General features: G+C 38.7%; 1 protein-coding gene across 2 annotated transcripts; it reads right to left on the reverse strand.

Moving 5' to 3' along the window:
- Positions 1-2,992: 2,992 nt before the first annotated feature.
- SLC35E3 (solute carrier family 35 member E3) lies at positions 2,993-22,429 on the reverse strand. Of its 2 annotated transcripts, XM_037847040.1 has the most exons (5): positions 21,886-22,429; positions 20,871-20,981; positions 16,885-17,043; positions 9,771-9,853; positions 2,993-5,433 (listed from the first exon to the last, which is right to left on the reverse strand). In XM_037847040.1, the coding sequence occupies exons 1-5, from the start codon at positions 22,285-22,287 to the stop codon at positions 5,247-5,249; spliced, it is 942 nt and encodes a 313-aa protein (XP_037702968.1). In that variant the 5' UTR covers positions 22,288-22,429; the 3' UTR covers positions 2,993-5,246. The 2 variants fall into 2 exon arrangements, with proteins under 2 accessions (XP_037702968.1, XP_037702969.1); XM_037847041.1 differs by lacking the exon at positions 20,871-20,981.
- Between the last annotated feature and the right edge of the window lie 4,010 nt (positions 22,430-26,439).

The following is a 26,439-nucleotide window of genomic DNA, read 5'->3' on the forward strand; positions in this document are numbered from 1 at the left end:
AACTTCCTAGGCAAGCTCACTGATTTGATCCATATCAGGCATGCTACTCCCCAAGTTTATCTCCATTCCAACTCAAAAATTACCTGAGTTCTAGACCTGTATATCTATTGTTTAACATCTTTAATTGAATATCTCAAAGATTCCTCAAAATCAAGATGGCTATATATAAACTCACAATCTTCCTCCCTGCCACCACTCCCAAACCAATCTACTTCTTTTTCCTATCTCAGAGAAACAGCACCATTTTATCAAGCTATATAAATCAGACACTTAAGTGTGGTTCATGACTTTACCTTCTCCCAAGTCCCTTTGCCTCAACTCAAAGTTCAGTTTACTCTATACAAATCTCTCTTGAATCTATCCACTTCTGTCATCTCCCCACCACCTTTCCAAGCTACCATAATCTTTCACTACACGTCTCCCAACTGGTCTCTGAGAATCTCTCTGGTTCTCCTCCATTTGTTTCCAAACAAACGGGTTGACTGTGGCAATCCCTTACTTAACCATCAACAGCTCCCTTTTCCTCTTATTAGAATAAAGACGAAGGTTCTTAACATAGCCTACAAGGTCTTCTTGGGTTTGAGGGTTGCCTTCCTTTCCCATCTCATCTCACACTTTCGCCTCCTCCCCACTCCAAAAATCTGGTCTCTAAGTTCTATCCTTTTTGAGGTTCTTTAAACTCATCATGAGCCTTCTAACGAATGAGTCTTTGTATGATGTGCTGTTCCCAAATGCAATCCCCTCCCTTTGCCTAGCCAACTTCTATGCATTTTTCAGATTTTGACTCAGTCATGCTTTCCTCATGGACATCTTCAACTGCCAAGCCTGGGCCAGATTCCTGTTACATGCTCTCCAAGAACCATGTTCCCCTTAACACTTATCTAAGTTTGTAAATATGAACTCATAAACTCATTTCATTTTTGTTTCTTTAATCATAGGGAACAAAGATACAGGATATGACTTTGCATTTATACAATTATTTATACAATTTTAATTGTATCTACAGTGCCTAGCTCAATAAATTTTTGTTAAATGAATGAAATTTTCATTGTAACCCTGATGCTAGCAGGTATAACCCATTTTAGGTTTGAATAGAAACAGAAACAAAACAATATATTTAATAAGCAGAATGTATTTAATCAGACTTTCATCTCTAACCATTCCACATATTCATTCACCCAACTATTTATTAATGGAGAGGATGTGAAGTGCTTGACTAATGGTGTGCTTTTAAATAATAATGATACTAATAACATCATGGTTTAAAATAGCAAGGTTAAAAAAGTGTTTTTACATTGGGGACTGACTGCTTGGTGTGCCGAGTCCCCTATCTTGGGGCCTGCCCTTGTGAAGCTCGTTACTGCAAAGGAGAGGCTAAACCTGCTTGTGACTGTGCCTAAGAGTCTCCCCGAGTACCTCTTTGTTGTTCAGATGTGGCCCTCTCTCACTAGCTAAGCCACCTTGGCAGGTGATCTCACTGCCCTTCCCCCTATGTGGGACCTGACTCCCAGGGGTGGAAATCTCCCTGGTTAACGCACCATATGACTCCTGGGGATGAATCTGAACCTGGCATCCTGGGATTGAGAACATCTTGACCAAGTGGGGGGATGCGGGATGGAGCAAAGTGAAAATCTGGTGGCTGGGTAATTTCGGATGGAGTTGAGAGGTCACTCTGGTGGACATTCTTACACACTATATACATAGCCCTCTTTAGGTTCTGGTGTGTTGGTTGGAGTGGCTAGAAATAAATACCTGAAACTATCAAACTCCAATCCAGTAGTCTTGACTCTTAAGACAAGTGTATAACAATGTAGTTTGCAAGGGATGACAGTGTGATTGTGAAAACCTTGTGGATAGCACTCCCTTTGTCCCGTATATGGATGGATGGGTAGAAAAATGGGAACAAAAACTAAATGAAAAATAGGGTGGGATGGGGGAGATGCTTTAGGTGTTCCTTTTACTTTTATTTCTTATTCTGATTCTTTCTGGTGTGAGGAAAATGTTCAGGAATGGGTTGGGGTGATGGATGCATAGCTATATGATGGTACTGTGAACAGTTGATTGTACACCATGGATGACTGTATGGTATGTGAATATATCTCAATAAAACAGAATTTGAAAAAAAAGCAAAACAAAACAAAACAAAAAAACAAAAAAAAAACTTTCCACCCCATCAGTTGCAAATACAATAAAGAGGCAATGAAAACAATAAAAAAAAAAAAAAAATCGTCGCTTTTATTTTCTTCATCACTAGATATATATCCATTATTTGAAAACTGCAAATATTTTTATCTGATCAAATTGAAGCCTAAATTATTTGTTGTTCAGTTCTGGTTTAGCTTTCTGGCTATTTGTATTTTGTTTGATGAAGGCTGAATTTCAAAAACATTGTGATAGCATAATTTGCAAAAGTATTTTAACTGGTTTTATTTTACCATTCCTAATTGCCATTAAAAGATAACTTAGAATTTTCATGATGTTTGAAAGGGATGGGGTATTATTTTCACTGAGGATCTATTAAAAATGTATGCTTCTTTTAAAAACAACTTTGACTCCCTTGTAGTAAAACTAGTGACAAAAAAAGAAAAAAAAAGTTTTAAAAAATTAAACAGGAGAAATCTTGCTTCATTTCACAAAAACTTCTCCTTTACACTATTTTAAAAGGGAGATGGGGATCTTGTTTTGTGAGATTCTGTGAACACATACAGATGCTGTCCTGCTTCCAATGGTTCTAATATGATATAAAAAAACAAAAACATCAAGTTCTCTTTATTTGTAACAGATAAAAAATGAAGTTCAGTCATTTAATATAGGATAAAAAATAAGTCCAGTTATATGAGCAACAAAAAAGGATGGCATGTTTTCTTCATCAGCACTTCATTTCTGGTTTGTCTCAGTTGTTGGTCCTGGTCATCTGGTGCATTTTTCCCCTGGAATTTTCTTTTCAGTGGGATAATTATCTTTGGGGCAACAAATGTTCATCAGACTCTAGTTCCAGCAGTACACATTTTATTCATTTATATGTATGTAGCCCCACCTTCCCACTGCATTCCTATTGACACCAGTCCTTTATGATGGACCCTTAAATGGCCCTGAGTTTTATTTACAGTTAATAATTTGTACATGGCACAAATCAACTCCACTGTTTTCAGTGCACAGAAGTCACAAAATCCTCATTGTGCTGAAATATTTTTCTCCAGTTTTTGCAAAGCAATTGTATATTTAAACACACACAGAGGATGTTCTTAGACAAGCACAATACCCAAAGGTCATCTGGCGAAGACAAATTGCTTTGTACTTCTTATTACCACAATAAAATTATATCTTTATAAACTGAGGACCAAAGAATACTTAAAACAAAAACTGAAAACCACACATATTAATCATACAACAGAATGACTGATAAATTGAAATTGTGTCAAAATATACAATCAGTGAGGTATCTCATTCAGACAGGCCAGAAAAAAAATCCAAAAGGTATATTTTATACACATGGCTCTGTGTCCTGTTAAAAGGTGTTTACTCACTTATTGTCTATAAATAATATTTAGAAAAGACATATTACAAGGATAGCCTGTCTTCGTCAATTTGTTGTGAGAGATTACCAACTATTTTTAATGCTCAAATGTCAATAAGTGGGCAAGCAGAAATGCATTTTGCAATTAAATATGTGGCACTATACTTCCTTAAGTGGAAATCATGTTGTTTTCATTTCCTTGACAACTCAAGCAAATACCATGCAATGGTTGGTTTAACCAATGGGACTCATGGTTTTGAGGCTAAGAGAAAGTCCAAATCAAGGTGTCATCAAGGTGATGCTTTCTATCCGAACACTTGTGTTCTGGGACTGGCTGCCAGCAATCCTTGGTTCCAGGCTCCTCTGTCACATGGCAATGCATTTGGTGGCCTCTCCTGCCCTCTCCCTTCTCTTCCAGATTCCACTGACCCTCAGCTCCTTGCTTCCCTTGGCTCTCTGTCTGGATTTCATTCTGCTTATAAAGGACTCCAGTAACAGGATTAAGACACACACTGATTGAGGTGGGCCACATCTTAACTGGAGTAGCCTCATCAAAAACACTTAGTTACAATGGGTCTACACCCATGTGAATGGATTAAGTTTAAGAATATGTTTTTCTGGGGTACATATAGCTCCAAACCACCACACATGTATTCCCTCCATATCTCAATTTTTGAAAATTATCCCTGTAAACATTCATGGAACTAGTTAAATACTGACTATTTCTCTTTCAAATCTTGACTCATATTTTCATCAAGTTTCTGCTTAGTGTTTGCAAAGCATTTGCCCTGACTTGTTATAAAAGATTTACCCTCAGCTACCTGAGAAAGGCTGGACATACTCCACACCAAATCCCTAAATGTCAAAGAAAGCTTCATGGATGCTTCAAAGGAGAGATGGGAAGTGGTGGCAGGGAGGTGGTATTAAGAAATTACCAATATGAAATGCTCAAGAGGCTGGGAAAGCAGTACCAGGATTAGTAAGAAACCTGTTCAGTTCTATAGTCTTGTCTTTCAGCTCCTTAAACATGGGTTTATTTTGGTTTTGAATTCCACATACAGGTTTTAGAGTACACTGAAAGCTCAAGAACAAATATCTCTAAAATTACAGGGTTTTTTGTTTTGGATAACATATCACCTCTTACATTATTTTTTTACTAGAAAAACAGAACTTTTAGAATTAGATTTTGTCTTATTGGTCATCTTCTCTACTATACTTTGCTTCTGTAAATGAAATAATTGGGAAGTTCAACTAAACCTACTAAAAGAGAAGAGCCAGATTAAATTCCGACTTGTATAGTTTGGCCAAAAGAGTAACAGATCTCAATTGGGAAACCATCTACTAGCAAGTAGAGAAGTCCTATGTGTCCTTCCTTAAAAGAATAGAAACATTTAAAAACTAAAATATTTGCAGTACTGTAAAACTAATCCCTTTGTCATTATTATAGAACTTTAATTTCTATGTACTTCATTTAGTATAACCAAATCATCCTATATACTTTATACAATCATCTTTGAAAAGAAGCACGAACCATTTTTGTTTTAGAGAATTAAGTTTTTTTTTTTTTAAAGTCATTTTTATGCATAAAATTTCCTTTGTGTTACTTCTTGTAAACCATCATTCAATGAATTTTTACTATATATTTTTTGCTTCTTTGGAAGTAATTTGCACATTTAACAATAATTTTATATCTTCTTGATGCAACTTCCTTTTCTTCACAAAAACCTGATTAAGGACGTTGTACCAATTTACTTTTACTTCCTTCTTGTTCACTGAGTTTAAAATGGGTATAGGCGAGAATGCCAAACAAAGTACATAAAATGCCAAGACCCTGGTTAATTGACAGTGGGTCCTTCAGTAAAACATATCCTCCAAATAATGTAATGCAGAACTTCAAGTGTCCAAACATGTTGTAGCTGAGGTTTTTGGATAAGGACAGAAAGGAATAACACATGAAATGTTATGTTCATACACACACACATGCACACACATGCATATGCATACACACACAGAGGAAGCAAAGGCTGAAAAGAACTGCATTAAACACAGCCTGAAGAGCAGCTATGCCATCTATAAGAACACCAGGAACTATGCTGAAGTGCGAGGTCAATCGGAGGTTTTAGAAATTAATCAGTGACAGGAGACTGCCTCAACTGCCCCTATCTATCACTCCAGAGAAGGGAAAAAGGGCTACATTATAATGGGAAAGAAATTCAGATCAAGGTACAAAGAAGATATTTTGTACAGCAATTTATGATTTGTTTTGCATTTCTAATATACTCTTCTTGGCAAGTGAGGTGAGATGTGTCAGGTATCAAACTGCCAGTTCAGTTTAAACACATCCAGTATGATTAAAGTTAGGAGGGACAGGGAGGAAGAGGAAGTAATACTGAGCACCAGCTGCATGCCAGGTACTGTGCCAGATACTTTGCAAGACACTATCTTATTTAGGCATCACATTTAAATGCACTGCAGTATCACTCTTCACATTTAACCATTGTAGGGGCTCAGGGATTTTAAGCAACTTTCCCCAGATCACAGAGCTAAGTGGCAGAGCTGGGATCCAAACAGATGGATCTATCTAACTCCAAAGTCCATACTCTATTCTAGTTTAGCACCAGTAACTTGCTGCTGGGTTTCTCCTAATCACTGTTTATTTTAAAAGCTAATTAAACACACATGCATGCATATACACACATGTGTACATGCACACACAAATTTCCTTAAAATTTTTTTCTTTTGCCATATTTTAAATATATAATTATTTTTTCTACATAAATTAGTACCTTAGTGTTCTTCAGGTGCATATGATGTCCCCATCTACTCTTCCCAATAACAACATTAAAGATAGCTGTCACTCTGTGCCTCAGTTTCCTCATTGGTAAAACGGAGATAATAAAGTACCAGCCTCACAGGACTATTTCAGGATTAAATGAGTTAATATATATGCAAAGTGCCCAGTATATTATATAGTAAGCACCATATGTGTTAGCTATAATAATAGTTATTCATAGCCCTATTTATGCATAATAAACATCTGTTAGATGCTTGACACACATTGTCTCAAATTCTCACAACAATTCAACACAGGAGATATGATTTCCCCCATTTTATAAGCAATCCGAGTGAGACCCTGAGAGCTCCCACTACTTGTTTGGGCCCACAGGTAGGGTGAGAGTTGCAAATTCTCACCAGAATCTGTCTGAGCTCTAAGCTCAGGCTCTTTCCTCTGTTCTAAGATTGCCAACTGAGCAGCCTGGAAGCTTCTGCTGGGCAGCAGTAGCACCTCAGGAGAACACAGGCTGTGTCACTGGGGAAACCTGTGCTTGTCTGATCCAACGGAGGGATTTCCTGAAAGAAAGAGGATCTTCCCAAGAATACTAATTATAATCATAATAAAGTATGCTTTAATTTCAGTTATCATTTATCTGCAAATGCACTGGCTCCTACTACTTTAGTTTAAATTTCCTTACTCCTCGGTCTCTCTTTTTAGGAAGTTAATGATCTGTTAAAGATATTTATTCTAAAGAGAAGGCAACTTTTAAGAAACTCTTCAGTGAAGCCTCTTTAAAATAATAATAAAGAATTGTCTATACTCGATATTTCCAATTCCTCTTCTCCAATTCTCCATTCTGCTCCAGTTAGGATTTCACCCCTGACACTCGGTCTGCTCTTGTCTAAATCATCAACCTCCACCTCACTAAACCCCATAATCAACCACCCAGCCTTCTCATACTTGATCTGTCAGCAACATTCAACAGCTGATTACCTCATCCCCCTTGGAACACTTTCCTCACTTGATGTCTACACCACTCTCCTCCTTTATGCCTCTGATTGTAACTTCACAGTCTTGTCTAGTCTCTCCTCAGCTCTCTGAACTTTAAACACTGAAATGATCCAGGGCTCAATATTTGGGTGTCTTTTCTTCTGTATGTTTGCTTGCTAATCTCAACCAGTCTCACTGCTTTAAACCACCTCTACACACTAGTGACTCCCTCTGGAATATCTCCAGCCCAAACGTTGCCCCTGAATTCCCAGACTTTTTATCCAAGTGCCTGCTCACATCTCCACCTCAATGTCAAGCAGTCCCCTCATATGTAACATGTCCCAAACTAAGAGCCTGATCTTCCTCCCCAACCCCAAACCTCCTTTGGGGTGTCCTACTTCAGTTGATGGCAATCCCATTCTACCAGATGTTCAAGCCAAAAACCTTGTGAGTCAACCTTGTCTCTCTATCCTCCACATACAATTTGTCAGCAAATCCTGTTGACTCCACCTGAAATTATACCCAGAATCCAATCATGTCTCACCATATCCATTGCTACCATCTTGGTAACAAACCACCATAATTTTTAAACTTAGATATAGCAGTAGCCTCCAACCGGTCTCCTTTCTTCCTTTGCTTCTTTTAGTCCAGTACTCCTCCACCAGGAGAGATTTTGCCACCTGGGAAATGTCTCGAGACATTTTTGGTTGTCACAACTGGAGGAAGAGGAGTGCTGGCTTCTAGTGGATAGAGGTCAGGGATGCTAATATCCTACAATGTACAGGACAGGCCTCCACAACAAAGAATGATCTGGCCCAAAAGGTCAACAGAACCAAGGTTTAGAAACTCTATTTCCCAACACAGTGGTCAGAGTGATCCTATTAAAACATAAGACCATGTCACTTCTCAAAAACTCCAATGGCTTCCCATCTCACTCAGAGTAATGTTCCTTATATAAACACTCTACTCAATCTGGTTCCGTTACCTTTTAAGAGTCCCACCATATATAGTCCCCGTTTTGCTCATCCTGTTCCGACCACACAGCCTTCCTTGTTCCCCAGGGCCTCTCACCTGTGTTCCCTTGGCCTGCAAGGCTCTTCCCCCAGATCCGCATGCAGGAACCTCACTTCCCTCAGGCTTTTCTTCAAAAGCCACCTTCCCTGTGAGGTCTTCCTGCCTATCAAACCTAAAATTTCAATCCTGCCTCAACATTTCATATCCCCTTCCCTGCTTTATGTTTTTTCCTTGGAACATATCACTATCTAATACTGTATGACACATTATATTTATATATACAGCTATTTATTTTTCTAGGCTATCATCTGTCATCCTCAACAGAATTTGAGGGCAAATATTTCTGTCTATTTAGTTCAATCCTGTATCCAAGGTACTTGACAAATAGTAGATATTCAGTAAATAAACATTTATTAAATCAATGAATGGTTCACGGTGGGTATTCAATAAATACTTGTTGAATGAATGGATATGTTCTTAATCAGAGCACATCCTTGGATGCCTTGATTTGGCATCCAAGTTCTGGGACTAGACTGCATGGGTTCAAATCTGGATGCTACAGTAACGACCTTAAGTGAGTTATTTAATCTCTTTGTGCCTATGTTTTCTCCACAACAAAATAAAATGATAGCATTTACCTCACAGGGCGGCTGTGAGAATTAAATAACCTGATATATACTAAGATTTAGAACAGTGCCTGGAATAAAATAAAGTATTGGTTTTTGTTTTTAAAAAAGTATATTAACATCATTGTTGTTTATTGATAGTTGGCAAACACACAACTTATTTACTTTGTTGGCATCTCAATATGCACTCATTTATATAAATCAGTACACTTTGATATAACATTACTAAACTACCTCTCTGATACCAGAAAATCCATTCTTTGCATTTGCCTAAGAGTGGGGGCAGAGTGAAATGCAAAGAGAAAAACAGCATGACAGCAGGATAATGAAAATGGGCAGCTGACTTTGACTTCAAGGCCTGGATTCATTCCTTGGCTTGAAGCAATATTCAGAAAAATAGGCTCACCCATATCCAGATAAGTACAAAAACACACTCAAAAGTCAGATGCCAATGCTTTGAAAATATCTTTCGTTATTTGGATTAACCACACCTTTACTTTATTACTGTAGACAACTGAAACTTGATTAAATACTCAAGCTTCCACCTCACTATTCACTCAACAAATATTTATTTAATCTTATTATGTGCAAGGAAGGGTGTGCCACATTAAGTTTTTAAGGGAAAAGGTGATCTATTATGCAAGAAAATTAAAAACACAAGACAGAAAGCAAATTAAATTTCCATAGAATCTAATGTGGAAAGATAGAGTAAAAGACTAAAAATAACCCACTCTTCTCAATTTAGGCCATGCGGAGTTAGTGAAGGACTCAAATAAGGTAGCGAATGTGACAGAGTTTCGGAAAATATAAAAGACCATGTATTTGTAAGTTATTATAAAAAGGATACGTGACTGGTGAAGTGTTCCCAATGATCCAGTAAATTGATAAATTCACCATGAAAGCTATCACTCCAGATAGCAGCACCATAAGCTACAAATAGACCAAAAGAATCATTAATACAAAGCAACTGCAATCATTATACTCAAGTAAAAATACAGTTCATTAGTCATGTTTAAAAACTCCTATCAACCATCAAGAACAAGATAAAGAATCAATTTGGGAGAGACAGCAAAAATTGAGGGTAAAAGAACAAAACGAATAGTATTCAGAAATGTAATTCTGTCTACCAGGATCAATGGAAAATTCTGCAATATCCTGTCTCTGAATGTGAAGTTCCAGTTTCGTTCTTCTTATCCATACAAGGCAAAAATATTATGTAATAATTTATTATAAAAGCAACTCATATATGCATTATAGGAAAATCATAAAATAAAGACCAGCAAAAATAATAATGCAAGGAACTCATAATCCTAACCACCTACCTCTGTTAATAACACTTGGTATATATCCATCTTTCCAGATCTTTTTCCATTGAATTGAATTTCTTATTTAAGTTATTTAATTTACGTAAATTAAACCATTAAGCATTCATTGGTTATCCACAAAAGTAGGCCAGGCCTTATGAGGAACACTATGTACAAGGTTCTTACCCTCAGAGAGCTTAAAAGACACTATAAAAACCATAATAATCATAGCTTGTTTTTATATTATATAGAATTGGCTGTGCATCAAGAATTATTCTTACATAAACTCATTTAATCCTCACAACACCCATGAGTTAGTTAAATGTTACTATCCCCTTTTCAGAGATGAGAAAACAGAGCAGAGAGAGGTAAAATAATTTGTCTAAGGTCACAAAGCTAGTGAATAGCAGTGCTGAGATTTAAACCTAGGCAGTCTGGTTCTGGAGTCCATGTTCCTAACCTGTTTTGCCATGCTCCCTCTCAACCACATGAAAGGTAGAGCACAATGCAAACTAATAGCTCAGGCAGTAAAAGAAAATGAGTCCTGAGTTTTGCATCATTAACAGCCCAAACACATGGAACAGACAATAGGTTCTATAAGAATCTCCAGGTAGAAGAGGTTGCTTTGTGCTGGAAGAGAAATAGTCCTTTTATCTCAAAAGTGTATATAGGTTAAAGAACGAAGAGGCAGGGTTCCAAACCACGGGAACAGCAAGGGACAAAGCATGGAGGTATTAAAGAACAAAGTGTGTCCATGGGATAGTGAATAAACCAACTTGGCGGGTGGGGGTGGGGGTGGCAAAGTGGGCTGCACCACCTTAAACACACACAACATCGTGTTCAAACCTATCCCGCGGTTTTATTTTAGAAGTTATAAAACTATTTTCTACTTCTGAAGGAATAGAATTTAGGCAAAATTTTATTATTTGAATTATTAAGTTGAAGTTTCAAAGAAAATACATCTTATTTGAAGATTCTTTTTTTAATGGCAATCTCTCACTTGTCAAATTTTCTTTGAGGTGGTAACTGTTGGTTTTATACATTTCGAAGCTATAGTTTTTGATACATATGAAGTTAGAATCACTGTCTCTTCCTGTGAGTTGAACCCTTAATCGCTTTTTTTTCAGTTTTTGTTTTTTCTTTTTTTTTTTTAATTGAGATTGTTCAGATACCATACAACTATCCAAAGATCCAAAGTGTATAATCAATTGCCCACGGCACCACCATACAGCTGTGCATCCATCAACACAATTATTTTTTTTTTCAATTTTTAGAACATTTTTGCTACTACAGAAAAGAAACAAAGACAAAAAAAGGAAACTCACATCCTCCCATACCCCTAAACACACACCCCCCTCCATTATTGATTCATAGTTTTGGTATAGTACATTTGTTACTGTTGACGAAAGAATGTTAAAACACTACTAACTGTAGTATATAGTTTGCAATAGGTATATATTTTTTCCCTATATGCCTCTCTATTATTAACCTCTAGTTATAGTGACATACATTTGTTCTAGTTCGTGAGAGATTTCTAATATTTGTATAGTTAATCATGGACATTGTCCACCACAAGATTCACTGTTTTATACATTCCCATCTTTTAACCTCCAACTTTCCTTCTGGTGACATGTGTGACTCTGAGCTTACCCTTTCTACCACCTTCATACACCTTTTAGCACTGTTAGTTATTCTCATTACATTCTACCATCACCCCTGTCCATTTCCAAATATTTAACTTCACCCTAGTTGAACATTCTGCTCATAATAAGCAACTGCTCCCCATTCTTTAGCCTCATTCTATATCCTGGTAACTTATATTTCATGTCTATGAGTTTACATATTATAATTAGTTCATATCAGTGAGACCCTGCAATATTTGCCTTTATGTGTCTGTCTTATTTCACTCAATATAGTGCCATCAAGGTTTCTTCATCAACCCATTTCTTTTAAGATGGTTTTGTTCAAACACTATACATTCCATCCTAAGTAAATAATTGTTGTTTCCCCATATAGTCATGTATTTATGTATTGAGCACCATCGCCACTCTCTATATAAGGACATTTCTTCCACAAAGACAGAGGAAGAGTCAAAGCAGGCAGAGAGGCAAAAGAAAAAGGCAAGAGAAAGAGAGAAAAACAAACAAACAAACAAACAAAAAAACTTGATAGCTAGAAGGTGACAAAAGGAAAGATAGCATTAACCTAAAGTAGAATAAAGAGTCAGACAACATCACCAATGCCTGGAGTCCCATACCCTTCCCCTATTCCCCGCTTCCCCATATGCATTTAGCTTTGGTATATTGCTTTTGTTACATTAAAGGAAGCATAATACAATGCTTCTGTTAATTCTAGCCTCTAGTTTGCATTGACTGTATTTTCCCCCCAATCCCACCCTATTTTTAACATCTTGCAATGTTGACATTCATTTGTTCTACCTCAAGTAAAAACAAATTTGTAACTTTTACTACAATAGTTGAGTATCCTAGGTTTCCCTGAGTTACATGGTCCCAGTTTTTAATCGTTTGTCTTTTGTTCTGGTGTCCCACATGATCCCAGCCTTCCTCTTTCAACCATATTCACAGTCATATTTGTTCAGTGTACTTACATTGCTGTGCTACTATCTCCCAAAATTGTTTTCCAAACCTCTCACTCCTGTCTTTTCCTTTCTGTCTGCAGTGCTTCCTTTCGTGTTTCCTACAGAACAGGTTTCTTGTTCACAAACTCGGTCATTGTCTGTTTATCAGAGAATATTTTAAGCTTTCCCTCATATCGGAAGGATAATTTTGCCGGATATAGGATTCTTGGTTGGTGGTTTTTCTCTTTCAGTATCTTAAATATATCACATCACTTCCTTCTTGCCTCCATGGTTTCTATTGAGAAATCCACACATAGCCTTATCAAGCTTCCTTTGTATGTGATACATCGTTTCTCTCTTGCTGCTTTCAGGATTCTCTCTTTATCTTTGATGTTTTATAATCTGATTATTAAGTGTCTTGGCGTAGGCCTATTCAGATCTATTCCGTTTGGGGTACGCTGCGCTTCCTGGATCCATAATTTTATGTCTTTCATAAGAGATGGGAAATTTTCAATATTTCCTCTATTATTGCTTCTGCCCCTTTTCCCTTCTCTTCTTCTGGGACACCAATGACATGTAAATTCTTGCTTTTTGTTTTGTCTTTGAGTTCCCGGAGACGATGCTCATATTTTTCCATTCTTTTTCTCTATCTGTTCTTTTGTGTGTAGGCTTTCAGGTGCCTTGTTCTCCAGTTCCTGAGTGTTTTCTTCTGCTTCTTGAGATCTGCTGTTGTATGTTTCCATTGTGTCTTTCTTCTCTTGTGTTGTGCCTTTCATTTCCATAGATTCCACCAGTTGGTTTTTTGAACTTTCAATTTCTACCTTACGTACATCCTGTGTTTTCATTATACGGTTCATCTCTTTTGCCATATCTTCCCTAAACTTTCTGAATTCACTTATTATTAGTTGTTTCAAGTCCTGCATCACAGTTGAAGTGCAAGTGTGTTCCCCTGACCAGGCCATAACCTCATTTTTCTTGGTGTAGGTTGTAGTTTTCTGTTGTCTAGGCATGGTTTCCTTGGTTACCCTAATCAGGCCTCCCCAGACCAGAATGGGCTCAGGTCCCAGAAGGAAGAAATATTCAGTATCTGGTTTCCCTGAGGGTGTGTCTTAGAAAATTGGTACACCCTCCGATGCCTCCAGTCACTGTGCTTTTCTGACCAGCAGGTGGTGCCTGTTAGCCTATAATTCTTGACTGGTGTAAGTTCTGAATGAAAGGCAGGTAGGAGAGCTGGGCCCTACCCCTTTCCTCTTAGAGAAGATAGACGACCTGGGGGACGTCATTAGCATTTCAATGGTCTCTCTCTGCCTGTGCTATACCCTTGTCTGGGTCACAGAACTGGGAACTGAAAATGGCTGAGACTTTCTCCACTGAGTCAAAAAAGGAACAGAGCTAGTCTGAGGTGACCTTTCCAGCTCTCCAAGGTCAGTTGTCACCCAAAGCCTCTGTCTACTTGTTGGGGATTCGCACCTCGTAGTGAGCAGTTCACACTCACTAATTAAAACCCCAGTTGGAGTTCAGCTGAGCTATATTTGCTTGCTGGAAGAAAGCTTCTCTCTGGCACCACCAGGCTTTGCAGCTTGGGCTATGGGGGAGGGGGTCTCACTACTTGGATCCGCAGGTTTTACTTACAGATTTTATGCTGTGATCTCGGGCATTCCTCCCAATTCAAGTTGGTGTATGATGAACAGACGGTCACGTTTGTTCCCCTGCAGTTATTCCAGATTATTTACTAGTTGTTTCTGTTTTTTTTTTAGTTGTTCCAGGGGGACTACTTAGCTTCCACTCCTCTCTAAGCCACTATCTTAAATCCTCTGAAGATTCTTTCTGAACCGTGTGAGTCTTAATCAGTTTTTAAATCAGTGCTACCATAAAAGGACTAAAGGAGTTGTGTCACAGTTCAACTTAGGTAAATACAGTAATATCTCATTAGCTTGGCAACAGTGAGGTCCGTTAAATATTTAACCAAGAGAAACTTGCTCCTTGAAGTTTAAAACTAATAAATACAGCTAAAATACATCATTCTTAATTTTACCGCGTTCACAGAATGTTACAGACCTTTCTTGATGATTGGCACATAATTAAAAACACAATTACATACTCTGTTTTGAGGCAGTGATGCCCTCTAGGGACACTAAGGGATGAAGGTGGCTTCCCTTACACTAAATGGTCTCAGACTGCTGTGCTCTTAGTTTTTTTGATGCTTTTTAATGACCTTTCTGCTGCTTTTAGAAAAAATTTTATTTTAAAATAATTTCAAACTTACAGGACAGTTGAATAATAAAAAATTCAGAGAGAGATGCCTTTCCTTTTTTCAAACATCAGAGGGCCTACCGCAAGAAGCCTCTCTCCTTCTAGTTTAAAGTTTATAAGCTGTAATGGGTTGAAGACCAGTTAACTAAGATGATTAGAATTTTTGTAAAATAAAGAGGAATATGCCAAAATTCACGCATTTGGAGCAACTATCAATGTGTTCACAGGCAGCTGAGCAGGTGAGATTATGGACTTTGCAGCCAGAATGCAGGGATACAAATTCTGGCTCAAATTATTAGCTGTGTGATCTTAGATCAGTTACTTAACTCTCTCAGTTTCCTCATCAATAAAAATAGGGATAACAATAGTATCTACCTAATAGGGTTATGAGGATTAAATAAGTTAATAGGCACAAAGTGCTAAGAACAGTGCATGAAACAGAGTAAGGGCCATAAAAATATTAGATAAATTAAGGCCACCAACATAAAAGGCATTCCCATTGACTGTGTTCCAAAGGTTAAAGTTATGAGAATCAGGAAGGGATTATACTTTCTAACTGAAAGTGTTCCCAAAGTACATATACCTTTAATCTGGCAATTCCACTCCTAGGACCGTCTTCCATTGGGAAAAAAGCATCAGTACATGAAGACATATATACAAGAATGTGTATTGTAACAATGTTCATAGTGGTCAAGAACTGGAAATAAAGCAAAGACCCAAAGGGACTATTACAGAGACACTGGAAAGAATGATTTAGAGAGACTGTCATAATGTATTAAGTGAGAAAAGCAAGATACAGAATGGCATGTTTAGTATGACCCCCCTTTTTAAAAAGAAACAAAATTTTAATTTATGTATATACATGTGCATGTGTGCTCATATGGTTATGAATAGCATGAAGAAAAATACGGAAGAACACACACTAGAATGTTAATATGACTTACTCTTCAGGGGGCAGCAATGGGGTAGTGGGATGGGTAGGAGAGCTGGGGGAAAAGGAATTCATGATAAAAATGGCACATATGATTCCATATATACAAAATCATATAAAACCACATAAACGTGATCTGTGTGCGCATGTGTGTTAGAGATCCATGATATGATCATCAGCAAAATGGTAAAGGTGCGGCAGGATTCCAAGAGACCTTCAGTTTCTTTATATTTTCATGCATGTTCAAAATCTACATAATGATGGATGGATGAGCAAAAAAATGGGTACAAAAACTAAATAAAAAATAGCAGGAATGGGCGGAATGATTTGGATGTTCTTTTCTACTTTTATTTTTTATTCTTATTTTTATTCTTTCTGGTGTAAGGAAAATGTTCAAAAATAGATTGGGGTGATTACTGCACAACTATATGATGGTACTGTGAACAACTGATTGTACACCATGGATGACTGTATGGTATGTGAATATATCTCAATAAAACTGATTTTTAAAAAATCTAATACAATGAATAAGTACTATTTATATTATTAAAACAATACCATAAAGCTATATTTTCATTGTGAAAAAAATAAAATAAAAATGATATCAGCAAATTATTTGAGGGCTATAGTTTGGTGTGGTTAGAATGGTAACCAGATGTCAGAAAACCATTCTAGTGCTGGTCTTGCTGTTGAGCAGCTGTCCCACCCTGAGCTAGTCTGTTAACCTTTCTGTGCCTGAGTTTCTTCATCTAAAAAAAATCCCTATTGGGCTTTCCTTAAAGGGTGGTTATGAAGATTAAACATCAGAATGGATGTGAAATAGTGCTCTGAAAAGTAAAAACTGGAGACATTATCATTAAGCTGTTTCTTAGACACCAAAATAATTAGAACTTACCAAAGCAGAAATGGACCATGGGCCAAATATTCCTCCTTCTCCAAACACGGGCTCGAAGAAGGGCACAGTGACCAACAGCATGGCCGATGACATCGGTGCCTGGTAGTACAGCAGCTGCATTGAGTTTACTTGCAATTCATGCTGTTTGGCTCCTACCCACTGGAAATTAGGAGTTAAACCAAGTTAGGCAGAAAAGAAGTAGCATCACTTAATAAACAAAAGCTGCAACTCTAGCCACAAAGATGGGAACATGGGGTAGAGTTGGGAAAAGAGACGCCCAATTACTCTACAAAATTTCAAAGATCAGTAAAATATATTTATGCCCTTGAAGCACCTTAGATGAAAGGGGTGCTATAAATTTGATTTATGATCATCTATTCTCTTCTCAATTATAAAGAAGAGGGAAAAATCCCCTCTTCCCTCCTAGGACATAGGAAAAAGTAATTAAATATAGGGGCCCACAAATATCAGAGATCTTGGGAAAATAAGGAAGAAGAGAAATTTAGGTGACATGCAGAATACAGGGGCAGGTTAATTAGAGATTGACAAGAACCTCAGGTATCCCGGCTGGCTGGCAACGTGTGTGGTTAGAAAGGTCTGTGAGGTGTTTTCATTCACTTTAGAAAATGCAATGAATGGTAGAAGGAATTTTCCTCTCTAAGAATGACTTTTCTATGGGTAATACCTGTCCCCCACCAATGAATCTCCATAAATTAGGTAATCACAAACCCTAAAATAGTGGTATCATTCAGGAGAACCAACACCTCAAAACCTCAAATCCTGTCGGTCCTCAAAACACTTCACAAATACGGCTGAAAAAGCTTTAAAGAGAGCTTGATGATAGTGTGAATAAGATCTGTCAAGAACAATAAGGCTTTTTAATAACATCTCCTACGTAGCTCTTTTTCCTGTAGGTTTGGGTATCCTGTTACATAGACTCTGAGCCTATAGAAATTCACCAAGACAAAAATAGAAAAGCAAGAAACCTGAAACACATTCCTAACAGCCTTTATGTAAGAGTTTTCTGTAGTTCTGAAGGACAGAGAATCTTTTCTTTGGCTGCCCACTCCGTGGGGAATAGCAGTGAGCCAGAACAAACACCGAGTGTACGCAGGGCTCTCCCTTTCCTTCAGCAGCCTCACTAGACAGCTGCAGGCCTCTGACATAGAAGTGCCGAGGACAGCGCTGACTCTCAGGGCTCCCACTTTCACTCACTGCAGCGTGGTCACCCCTCTAACCAAACTGCTCTCTCCAACAGCACTGTTACCTCCAACTGCCAGACCCAAAGGACTCTTCTCAGCCCCTTCCTCCTGGACCTCTCTGCAGCACCTGCAAATTTCTCTTGGAAGGACAAGATATCTGGTTTGCACTCCCCACTCACCTCTTCCTTCACTTACTGTTTTTAAGGTAGATGTCTGGCCTTCTTTGGTTTCTCTGACTGATTTCTTTTACTATCTGCTGGCATCTCTGAAATCTCTATCAGCTCTGACCTGCTTCCTTGAGCATCCTTAAACTCACAGCTTCAACAGCTTACTGGCCATCTTCTCTTAGATAACCTGCAGGAACCTGTTTAAAATTAAGCTCATTATTTCCTTCCACAAACTAGCTCCATTTGTGACCTTCCACTAATGAATATGTCATCTCCCACAGGGTCACTCTCCTCACTTTCCTCACACTCACATTCAGCCAGGTCTTACTAATTCTCCAAATGGTCTCTGGAATCTGTTTTCACCTTCCCATGTCCACTACCACTGTCGTAGTTCAGGGTCTTCCTGCCGTTCGCTGGAACCAGGGACAGCTTCCTAACTGCTCCGCCTGTTACCCCTTTCTTTCCTCTCTTATCCACCCATCACTGCCTCCAGCTACTTTTCTAAAACACAGGGAATGACCAAGTTATTTCCCTACTAAATTTCTTTCCTGGTGCCTTCAGAATAAGGAGCACATTTCCTTACCTTACCATGAGGTTCAAGACATCACCATATGTTCTCACCCATTCCTTAGCCTTGTCTTTTCACAATGCACCATACTCTTCCTCACCAAACAAATCAAGTTCTTCAAAAGTGGTCCATATTCTCACAAATCATTGCAAAGAAAGACCTCTGCTCTATTTCTCTGCTAAGCAAAATCCTGTATGACCTTCAATTTAAATTGTTATCAAGGGCACTGTCACCTCCAACTGGTCTTACCTCACCATCCCTCTTGTAAAACTGCCACTTCTTCCCCAGTGTCCCTCAGAACTTTCTTCACACCTTAAGGTATACTACTTGTGATCAGCTGTGTACATTTGTCTCTACAATGTTGGACTATAGCTGCTTTTCATCCCTGTATCCTCAAGGCTGAGTATAAGATATCACAAGAAATGTCTGCTGAATGAAAGAATGAATGAATGTGAATGAGTCAACTATGTCTCTACAACTACAGCTAGTAGCTGATGATTCATATTTAACTCCTTTTAATGTCCACAGCAGTACAAGAAATACCTTAGGAACTCTACCTGGAGACAATGGGAAAATGCAACTTTCTTTAAAAGGAATTTTTCAGGACTATTCCTATTCTGTAACAGTATTTTACCATTTACTAATAATAGAAAACTTTACCCATGAATTAGTCTACAATCATTCTGTGGTCAATCTCATTTCAAATATCTACCTGAGGGGGGAGGGTGATGGTGAAAATCCTTTGATTCTAATCTAGAGCAATTTTGAGACTTATGTGGACAGAAATGGTCACATTGACATGGACAGTGAGCACTCTGATTTGAGATTATGTAAAGGAGTACAAAGAGTTCTAATATTCAACTAACCAAATTTCTCGCTATATTTCATAAATATTTAACCCATACTAGGCCCCCTCCCCCAAAAAAGCATTTGACATAAAAGATAAATAGGAATGTTTGCTAATATTTACTGTATCTGGTAACAACATTTAAACCCACTGAAATACACCGAAACACAATGTTTTGTAAAGCACAAAGCTGAGCATCATCACTCTCTAAGGAAAAAACAGTATCGTGGAACCAAGTGTCAAATCTGAGTGGGTGCTCCACTCTTCCATGCCACTGATCTCTTCTTTTATATAAACGGGTTCTATGCCACTATTTGACTTGGTATTTTTTTGCAACAATGTTTCTCAAATGTTCAAATACCAGACGGTTTAAGATGGTAGGGCTGTAACCCTAACATTCATTATAAGAATGCCTTAGTTTAAAACTATTGGATGCTTGTCAAAAAAGTATAACTGGTTAAAATCATACACATTTTGGCTCTAATCCCCCATGCTGGCACATCCAGAATTTCCATTCCAAGATTTTCAGTATAGAGAGAATACTGTTTCACTGTACCCTATACCAAGTTGTTTTTCCCCACTAAATAAGAAAACAAAAAGCATACTTCTGGGGTTTTATGGCAGTAAAAGTAAGAAAATCCATGAACAAATTTTTAATGAATGCCTGCTATAGACAAGGCACTGTGCTGTACAAGGAGTGAAATACCCATTGCTATAAAAAACTCTATTAACATAGACAAATTATTAGAGGCCAATATACAAGTTGTAAGAGCAGCATATACTTTTAGGCAAAGATCTATGAATCCAAAAATTTCCTTCCCTGTTCAAATTTCTGGAAGTGTACTCTTTCATAGTAATGTTATACACAGTAAATGATAAATATAACCAACAAACTTAGTCTGCAAGTAACAAGTCTTGCTACTCATTTTGTAAAGATTTCCCAGAAAATAATATAACTTCACCCCAAACTCAGACTGTAAAGCATGAGTTTTATACACTTACAAATGGGTATTTGGTGAGCATCATATACCCAAGTTTCTCTGTCTCCTTTCTTCTCTTCACCTTGAGTCAGACAATTTATGCAATTATGCTTTCTTCCCAACAGTCTATTGTCTCTATACTGCATTTTCTAAACCTTGGGATACAGCTTCAAAATTTATGAAATCTGCTAAAAAGGCACATAAAGAAAAAAAATTACCAACCACTTGATAAAGGGATGTAACTAAAACACCAAGAGCAGCATACACCATTCCAAGGAAATTAAACTTCACATCGTAATAAGAATTTAGGATTACACCTAAAGTTATAGGAATCTGTAAAGAAAAAAAAGGTAAATATTGTTCAGATTAAATTCAAGAGATACAAATTTAGTATTCCTTTCACGGCATTTTATAAGATTAACCACAAACACATTATTGGTAAATAACCTACCTCTATAAATGGATTTTTTTTTCATTTGGAAAAACTAATTATTAAGCCTATTTCCACAAAGTGAAATACGAGAATGCTACATTGATGTTCACATTTTAATTCCATTTTAAATTTAGGGTAAAATAATGGCTGCATTGCAGTTTGCAAAGAAGTGAATACCTGTTGAGGGCACATGTGAGTGAACGGATCCCAAAACCAGTCAAAGCAACATACAGTTAGATAAACATGCAACTACAAAAGCATTAAGATGCCAAGAAATATTTTAAGTTACTAAGAGCTAAAATTATTTTAGCCCATCTTTTATTTAAAGACCCAGAAACCTCTGCAGACAGACATATTCTGAGATTTATGTTTTAAGCTAAAGTTTTAAACAGTTATAATATTATCATACATAGTCTGATTCCCTGAGGAGGGAGGTGGACGTGTTTTTCAGTGTGAGTGAACTCTTGCAGATCTTCTGATACACTGTATTGCAACACCCAATATAGCCTTTTTTTTCCTTACCGATCACAGCTTTTAAGGATTTACATCAAACAGGACTTACTAAAACTCACAAAAGCACACCCTTCTGGGCTAACAGCCCGGCAGATCGCTAATTTTTTTTCCCCATCTCCCCAAAATAAGAATGAAGGTCACATGCTCAGGGATGACTCATTTGTGGATGTCAAGATGATGGGAACGAGTGTGGAGCAAGATTAAACAACGAACATTCAAATATCCCGGGGAGAAAGACCTTCTAGGAGGTGGGCTGTTAAGAGGTGAGCCTTGGGCAATGAAGTTACTCACCAGCGTGAGCTTTACTCTGGTGGAGAAGGTTTTCTTGTAGCAGACGGTCTGGATAACTATGATCACCGGCGTAGTCATGGCCTTGGCCAACTGATAGGTACCTATAGTGTTGTTCTGCAGAGAGAGGTTGGTGAAGACCACGAAGCCACAGAAGCTGAGGGCCAGGAGGAAGATCTTGGAAGGCGGCAGACTTTTGGGAGCAAAGATGTCCAGCTTCTGGCAGATGTACAAACCCAGCCAGGTGATCACGAAGTGCACCAGAGTCATACTCATGTTGGGGAAACCATGGTGCACATAAATCCATTTGTTGAGGAACACGATGCTGATGGACACCAGCAAGTTAAGCAGGAGCCCGGCGGCAATGCGCCCGTTGCCCCGCATTCTGCCCGCCAACGATGCCATGATCCCAGCCGCCGGCCCAGCGGCGACCCCCACGAAGCCGGGACTCTCCAGCCTCCGAGAGGGGCGCCCAGCTTGTCTCCGGCTGCCCTTCCCCTCGTCCGCAGCCTCCTCGCAGCCACCGGTCTCACTGCCCGGCCGGGGAGAGGCATGCACCCGTCGGTTAGCAGGCGAGAAGCAACAATAGCACTGCACACACGCCCCGCGGCCGCTGCGAAGCGGGTGGGGACGCGGCAGGACGTCCTACGCACCCTGCGTCGCCTCCGCCCGCAGCCACGTGACTCGGGGCAGCAGCACTTCCGTCCCGGAGCAGTCAGAGATGAGGCGTCTCCCGTACGCAGGCGTGTTGGGCTCGGGGCGCGACACCCTGCATCCAAAGATAACTTCCCGGATCTCTGGCCTGACCCGGATCGTGGCCGAGCCATTTGGGACCCACCTCTTGGTTTTTGACATTTCATTGTGTGTCAGTTCTCCAGGCTTACAAGACAGCTTCTCTCAAGAGTGTGCAATGGGTTTTGCAGACACCTTTGGCTACCTGAGACAGGTGGTAAGCAAACTAACTTAGTCCTCATCAGAGAAGGGATAACATTCCTTTTTTTTTTTTAATGCAATTTTATTGAGATATATTCACATACCATACATTCATCCAAAGTGTACGATGAGTTGTTCATGGTATCATCACATAGTTATGCATTCATCACCACAATCAGTTTTTTGAACGTTTTCATTACTCCAAAAAATAAGAATAAAAATAAAAGTAAAAAAGAACACCCAAATCATCTTTTTTTTTTTTTTTCATTTTTATTGAGATTGTTCAGATACCATACAATTATCCAAAGATCCAAAGTGTACAATCACTTGCCCTTGGGTACCCTCATACAGCTGTGCATCCATCACCACACTTAATTTTTGTTCAATTTTTAGAAACTTTTCATTACTCCAGACAAGAAATAAAGTGAAAGATGAAAAAAGAAAAAAAGAAAAGGAAACTCTAAACCTCCCCTATCCCTAACCAACCCCCCTCAATTGTTGACTCCTAGTATTGATATAGTACGTTTGTTACTGTTTATGAAAAAATGTTGAAATACTACTAACTGTAGTATATAGTTTGTAATAGGTATATAGTTCTTCCCTATATGCCCCTCTATTATTAAGTTCTAATTGTATTGTCATACATTTGTTCTGGTTCATGAAGTGATTTCTAGTATTTGTACAGTTTATCATGGACATTGCTCACCATAGGATTCAGTTTTATACATTTCCATCTTTTGACCTCCAACTTTCCTTCTGGTGACATATATGACTCTGAGCTTCCCCTTTCCACCTCATTCACACACCATTCAGCGCTGTTAGTTATTCTCACATCTTGCTACCAACACCCCTGTTCATTTCCAAACATTTAAGTTCATCCTAATTGAACATTCTGTTCATACTAAGCAAGAGCATCTACATTTCTTCCACAAGGCAGGAGGGAGAGTCAAAGAAGGTAGAGAGGCAAAAGAAAGAGGAAACAAAAAAAAATGACAGCTAGGAAGCAGCAAGAGGAAAAATAACCTTAAATCAAAGTAGAATAAAGAATCAGACAATACCACCAATGTCAAGTGTCTAACATGCCTCCCCTATTCCCCCCTCTTATCTGCATTCACCTTGGTATATCACCTTTGTTACATTAAAGGAAGCATAATACAATGATTCTATTAGTTACAGTCTCTAGAGTTTATGCTGATTGCATCCCTCCCCCAATGCCTCCCCATTTTTAACACCTTGCAAGGTTGACATTTGCTTGTTCTCCCTCGTAAAAGAACGTATTTGTACATTTTATCACAATTGTTGAATACTCTAGATTTCACCAAGTTACACAGTCCAGTTGTTATCTTTCCTCCTTTCTTGTGGTGTCTCACATGCTCCCCATCTTTCTCTTCCAACCGTATTCATAGTTACCTTTGTTCAGTGTACTTACATTGTTGTGCTACCATCTCCCAAAATTGTGTTCCAAACCATGCACTCCTGTCTTCTATTACCCTGTAGTGCTCCCTTTAGTATTTCCTGTAGGACAGGTGTCTTGTTCACAAAGTCTTTCATTGTCTGTTTGTCAGAAAATATTTTGAGCTCTCCCTCATATTCCAAGGACAGCTTTGCTGGATACAGGATTCTTGGTTGGTGGTTTTTCTCTTTCAGTATCTTAAATACATCACACCACTTCCTTCTTGCCTCCATGGTTTCTGCTGAGAGATCCACACATAGTCTTATGAAGCTTCCTTTGTATGTAATGGATTGCTTTTCTCTTGCTGCTTTCAGGATTCTCTCTTTGTCTTTGACATTTGGTAATCTGATCATTAAGTGTCTTGGCGTAGGCCTATTCAGATCTCTTCTGTTTGGAGTATGCTGTGCTTCTTGGATCTGTAATTTTATGTCTTTCATAAGAGATGGGAAATTTTCATTGATTATTTCCTCTATTATTGCTTCTGCCCCCTTTCCCTTCTCTTCTCTTTCTGGGACACCAATGATACGTACATTATTGTACTTTGTTTCATCCTTGAGTTCCCGGAGACGTTGCTCATATTTTTTCATTCTTTTCTCCATCTGCTCCTTTGCATGTAGGCTTTCAGGTGTTTTGTTCTCCAGTTCCTGGGTGTTTTCTTCTGCCTCTTGAGATCTGCTGTTGTATGTTTCCATTGTGTCTTTCATCTCTTGTGTTGTGCCTTTCATTTCCATAGATTCTACTAGCAGGTTTTTTGAACTTTTGATTTCTGCCGTATACATGTCCAGTGCTTCCTTTACAGCCTCTATCTCTTTTGCGATATCTTCTCTAAACTTTTTGAATTGATTTAGCATTAGTTGTTTAAATTCCTGTATCTCAGTTGAAGTGTACGTTTGTTCCTTTGACTGGGCCATAACTTTGTTTTTCTTAGTGTAGGTTGTAATTTTCTGTTGTCTAGGCATGGTTTCCTTGGTTATCCAAATCAGGTTTTCCCAGACCAGAACAGGCTCAGGTCCCAGAGGGAAGAAATATTCAGTATCTGGTTTCCCTGTGGGTGTGTCTTAGAAAATTGCTCCACCCTTTGATGCCTCAGGTCACTGTGCTTTTCTGCCCAGCAGGTGACGCCTGTTAGCCTATAATTCTTGACTGGTGTGAGGCGGTATGGCCGTGTTCCCCCAGGCTCTGGGGTCTGGTTCTGAATGGAAAGGGCCCACCCCTTTCCTCCTAGAGAAGGCAGAGCCCCGAGGTGGAGGTCATTAGCATTTCAATGGTCTCTCTCTCTCTCTCTGCTTGTGCTGTCTCCACCCTTCCCGGAGTCACAGCCCTGGAAACTGAAAATGACTGGGGCTTTCTCCACTGAGCCAAAAAAGAAACAGATAGTCCCCTTCAGACCCAGTCAAGGCGACCCTCCTGCTCTCCCAGGTCAGTCGTCACCCAAAGCCTCTGTCTGTTTTTTGGGGCTGCGTACCTGTAGTGAGCAGTTCACACTCGCTACTTAAAACCCCAGTTGCAGCTCAGCTGAGCTGTATTCGCTTGCTGGGAGAGAGCTTCTCTGTGGCACCACACGGCTCCGCAGCTCGGGCTATGGGGGAGGGGGTCTCCCGACCTGGTTCCGCAGGTTTTACTTACAGATTTTATGCTGTGTTCTTGGGCATTCCTCCCAATTCAGGTTGGTGTGTAATGAGTGGATGGTCTCGTTTGTCCCCCCGCAGTTATTCTGGATTATTTACTAGTTGTTTCTGGTTTTTTGTAGTTGTTCCAGGGGGACTACTTAGCTTCCACTCCTCTCTATGCCGCCATCTTGCCCGACCCCAAATCATCTTATACTCCTCCCCCCCCATTATTTACTTAGTTTTTGTCCCCATTTTTCTACTTATTTGTCCATACACTGAATAAAGGGAGTGTAAGCCACAACGTTTTTATAATCACAGTCACACCATATAAGCCATATAGTTATATGATTGTCTTCAAGAATCAAGGTTACTGGATAGCTATTCAACAGTTTCAGGTATTTCCTGCTAGCTATTCTAGTACACTAAAAACTAAAAAGGGATATCTATATAATGCATAAGAATAACCTTCAGAATGACCTCTTGACTGCATTTGAAATCTCTCAGCCACTGAAAATTTATTTTGTTTAATTTCTCTTACCCTTTTGGTCAGGAAGGCTTTCT

Source organism: Choloepus didactylus, chromosome 8 (genome assembly GCF_015220235.1).
Source record: "Choloepus didactylus isolate mChoDid1 chromosome 8, mChoDid1.pri, whole genome shotgun sequence".
In the NCBI taxonomy this organism is placed as follows: domain Eukaryota; kingdom Metazoa; phylum Chordata; class Mammalia; order Pilosa; family Megalonychidae; genus Choloepus; species Choloepus didactylus.

Excerpts from the sequence above, each read along its gene's own strand:
- SLC35E3 (XM_037847040.1), bottom strand. The coding sequence starts at position 22,287 with ATGGCATCGTTGGCGGGCAGAATGCGGGGCAACGGGCGCATTGCCGCC. Across the intron at positions 17,044-20,870 it reads TTACATCCCTTTATCAAGTG|TGGGTAGGAGCCAAACAGCA; the intron begins GTTGGTAATTTT and ends CCTAATTTCCAG. Across the intron at positions 5,434-9,770 it reads GGGAACACTTCACCAGTCAC|CTACAACATGTTTGGACACT; the intron begins GTATCCTTTTTA and ends CAAAAACCTCAG.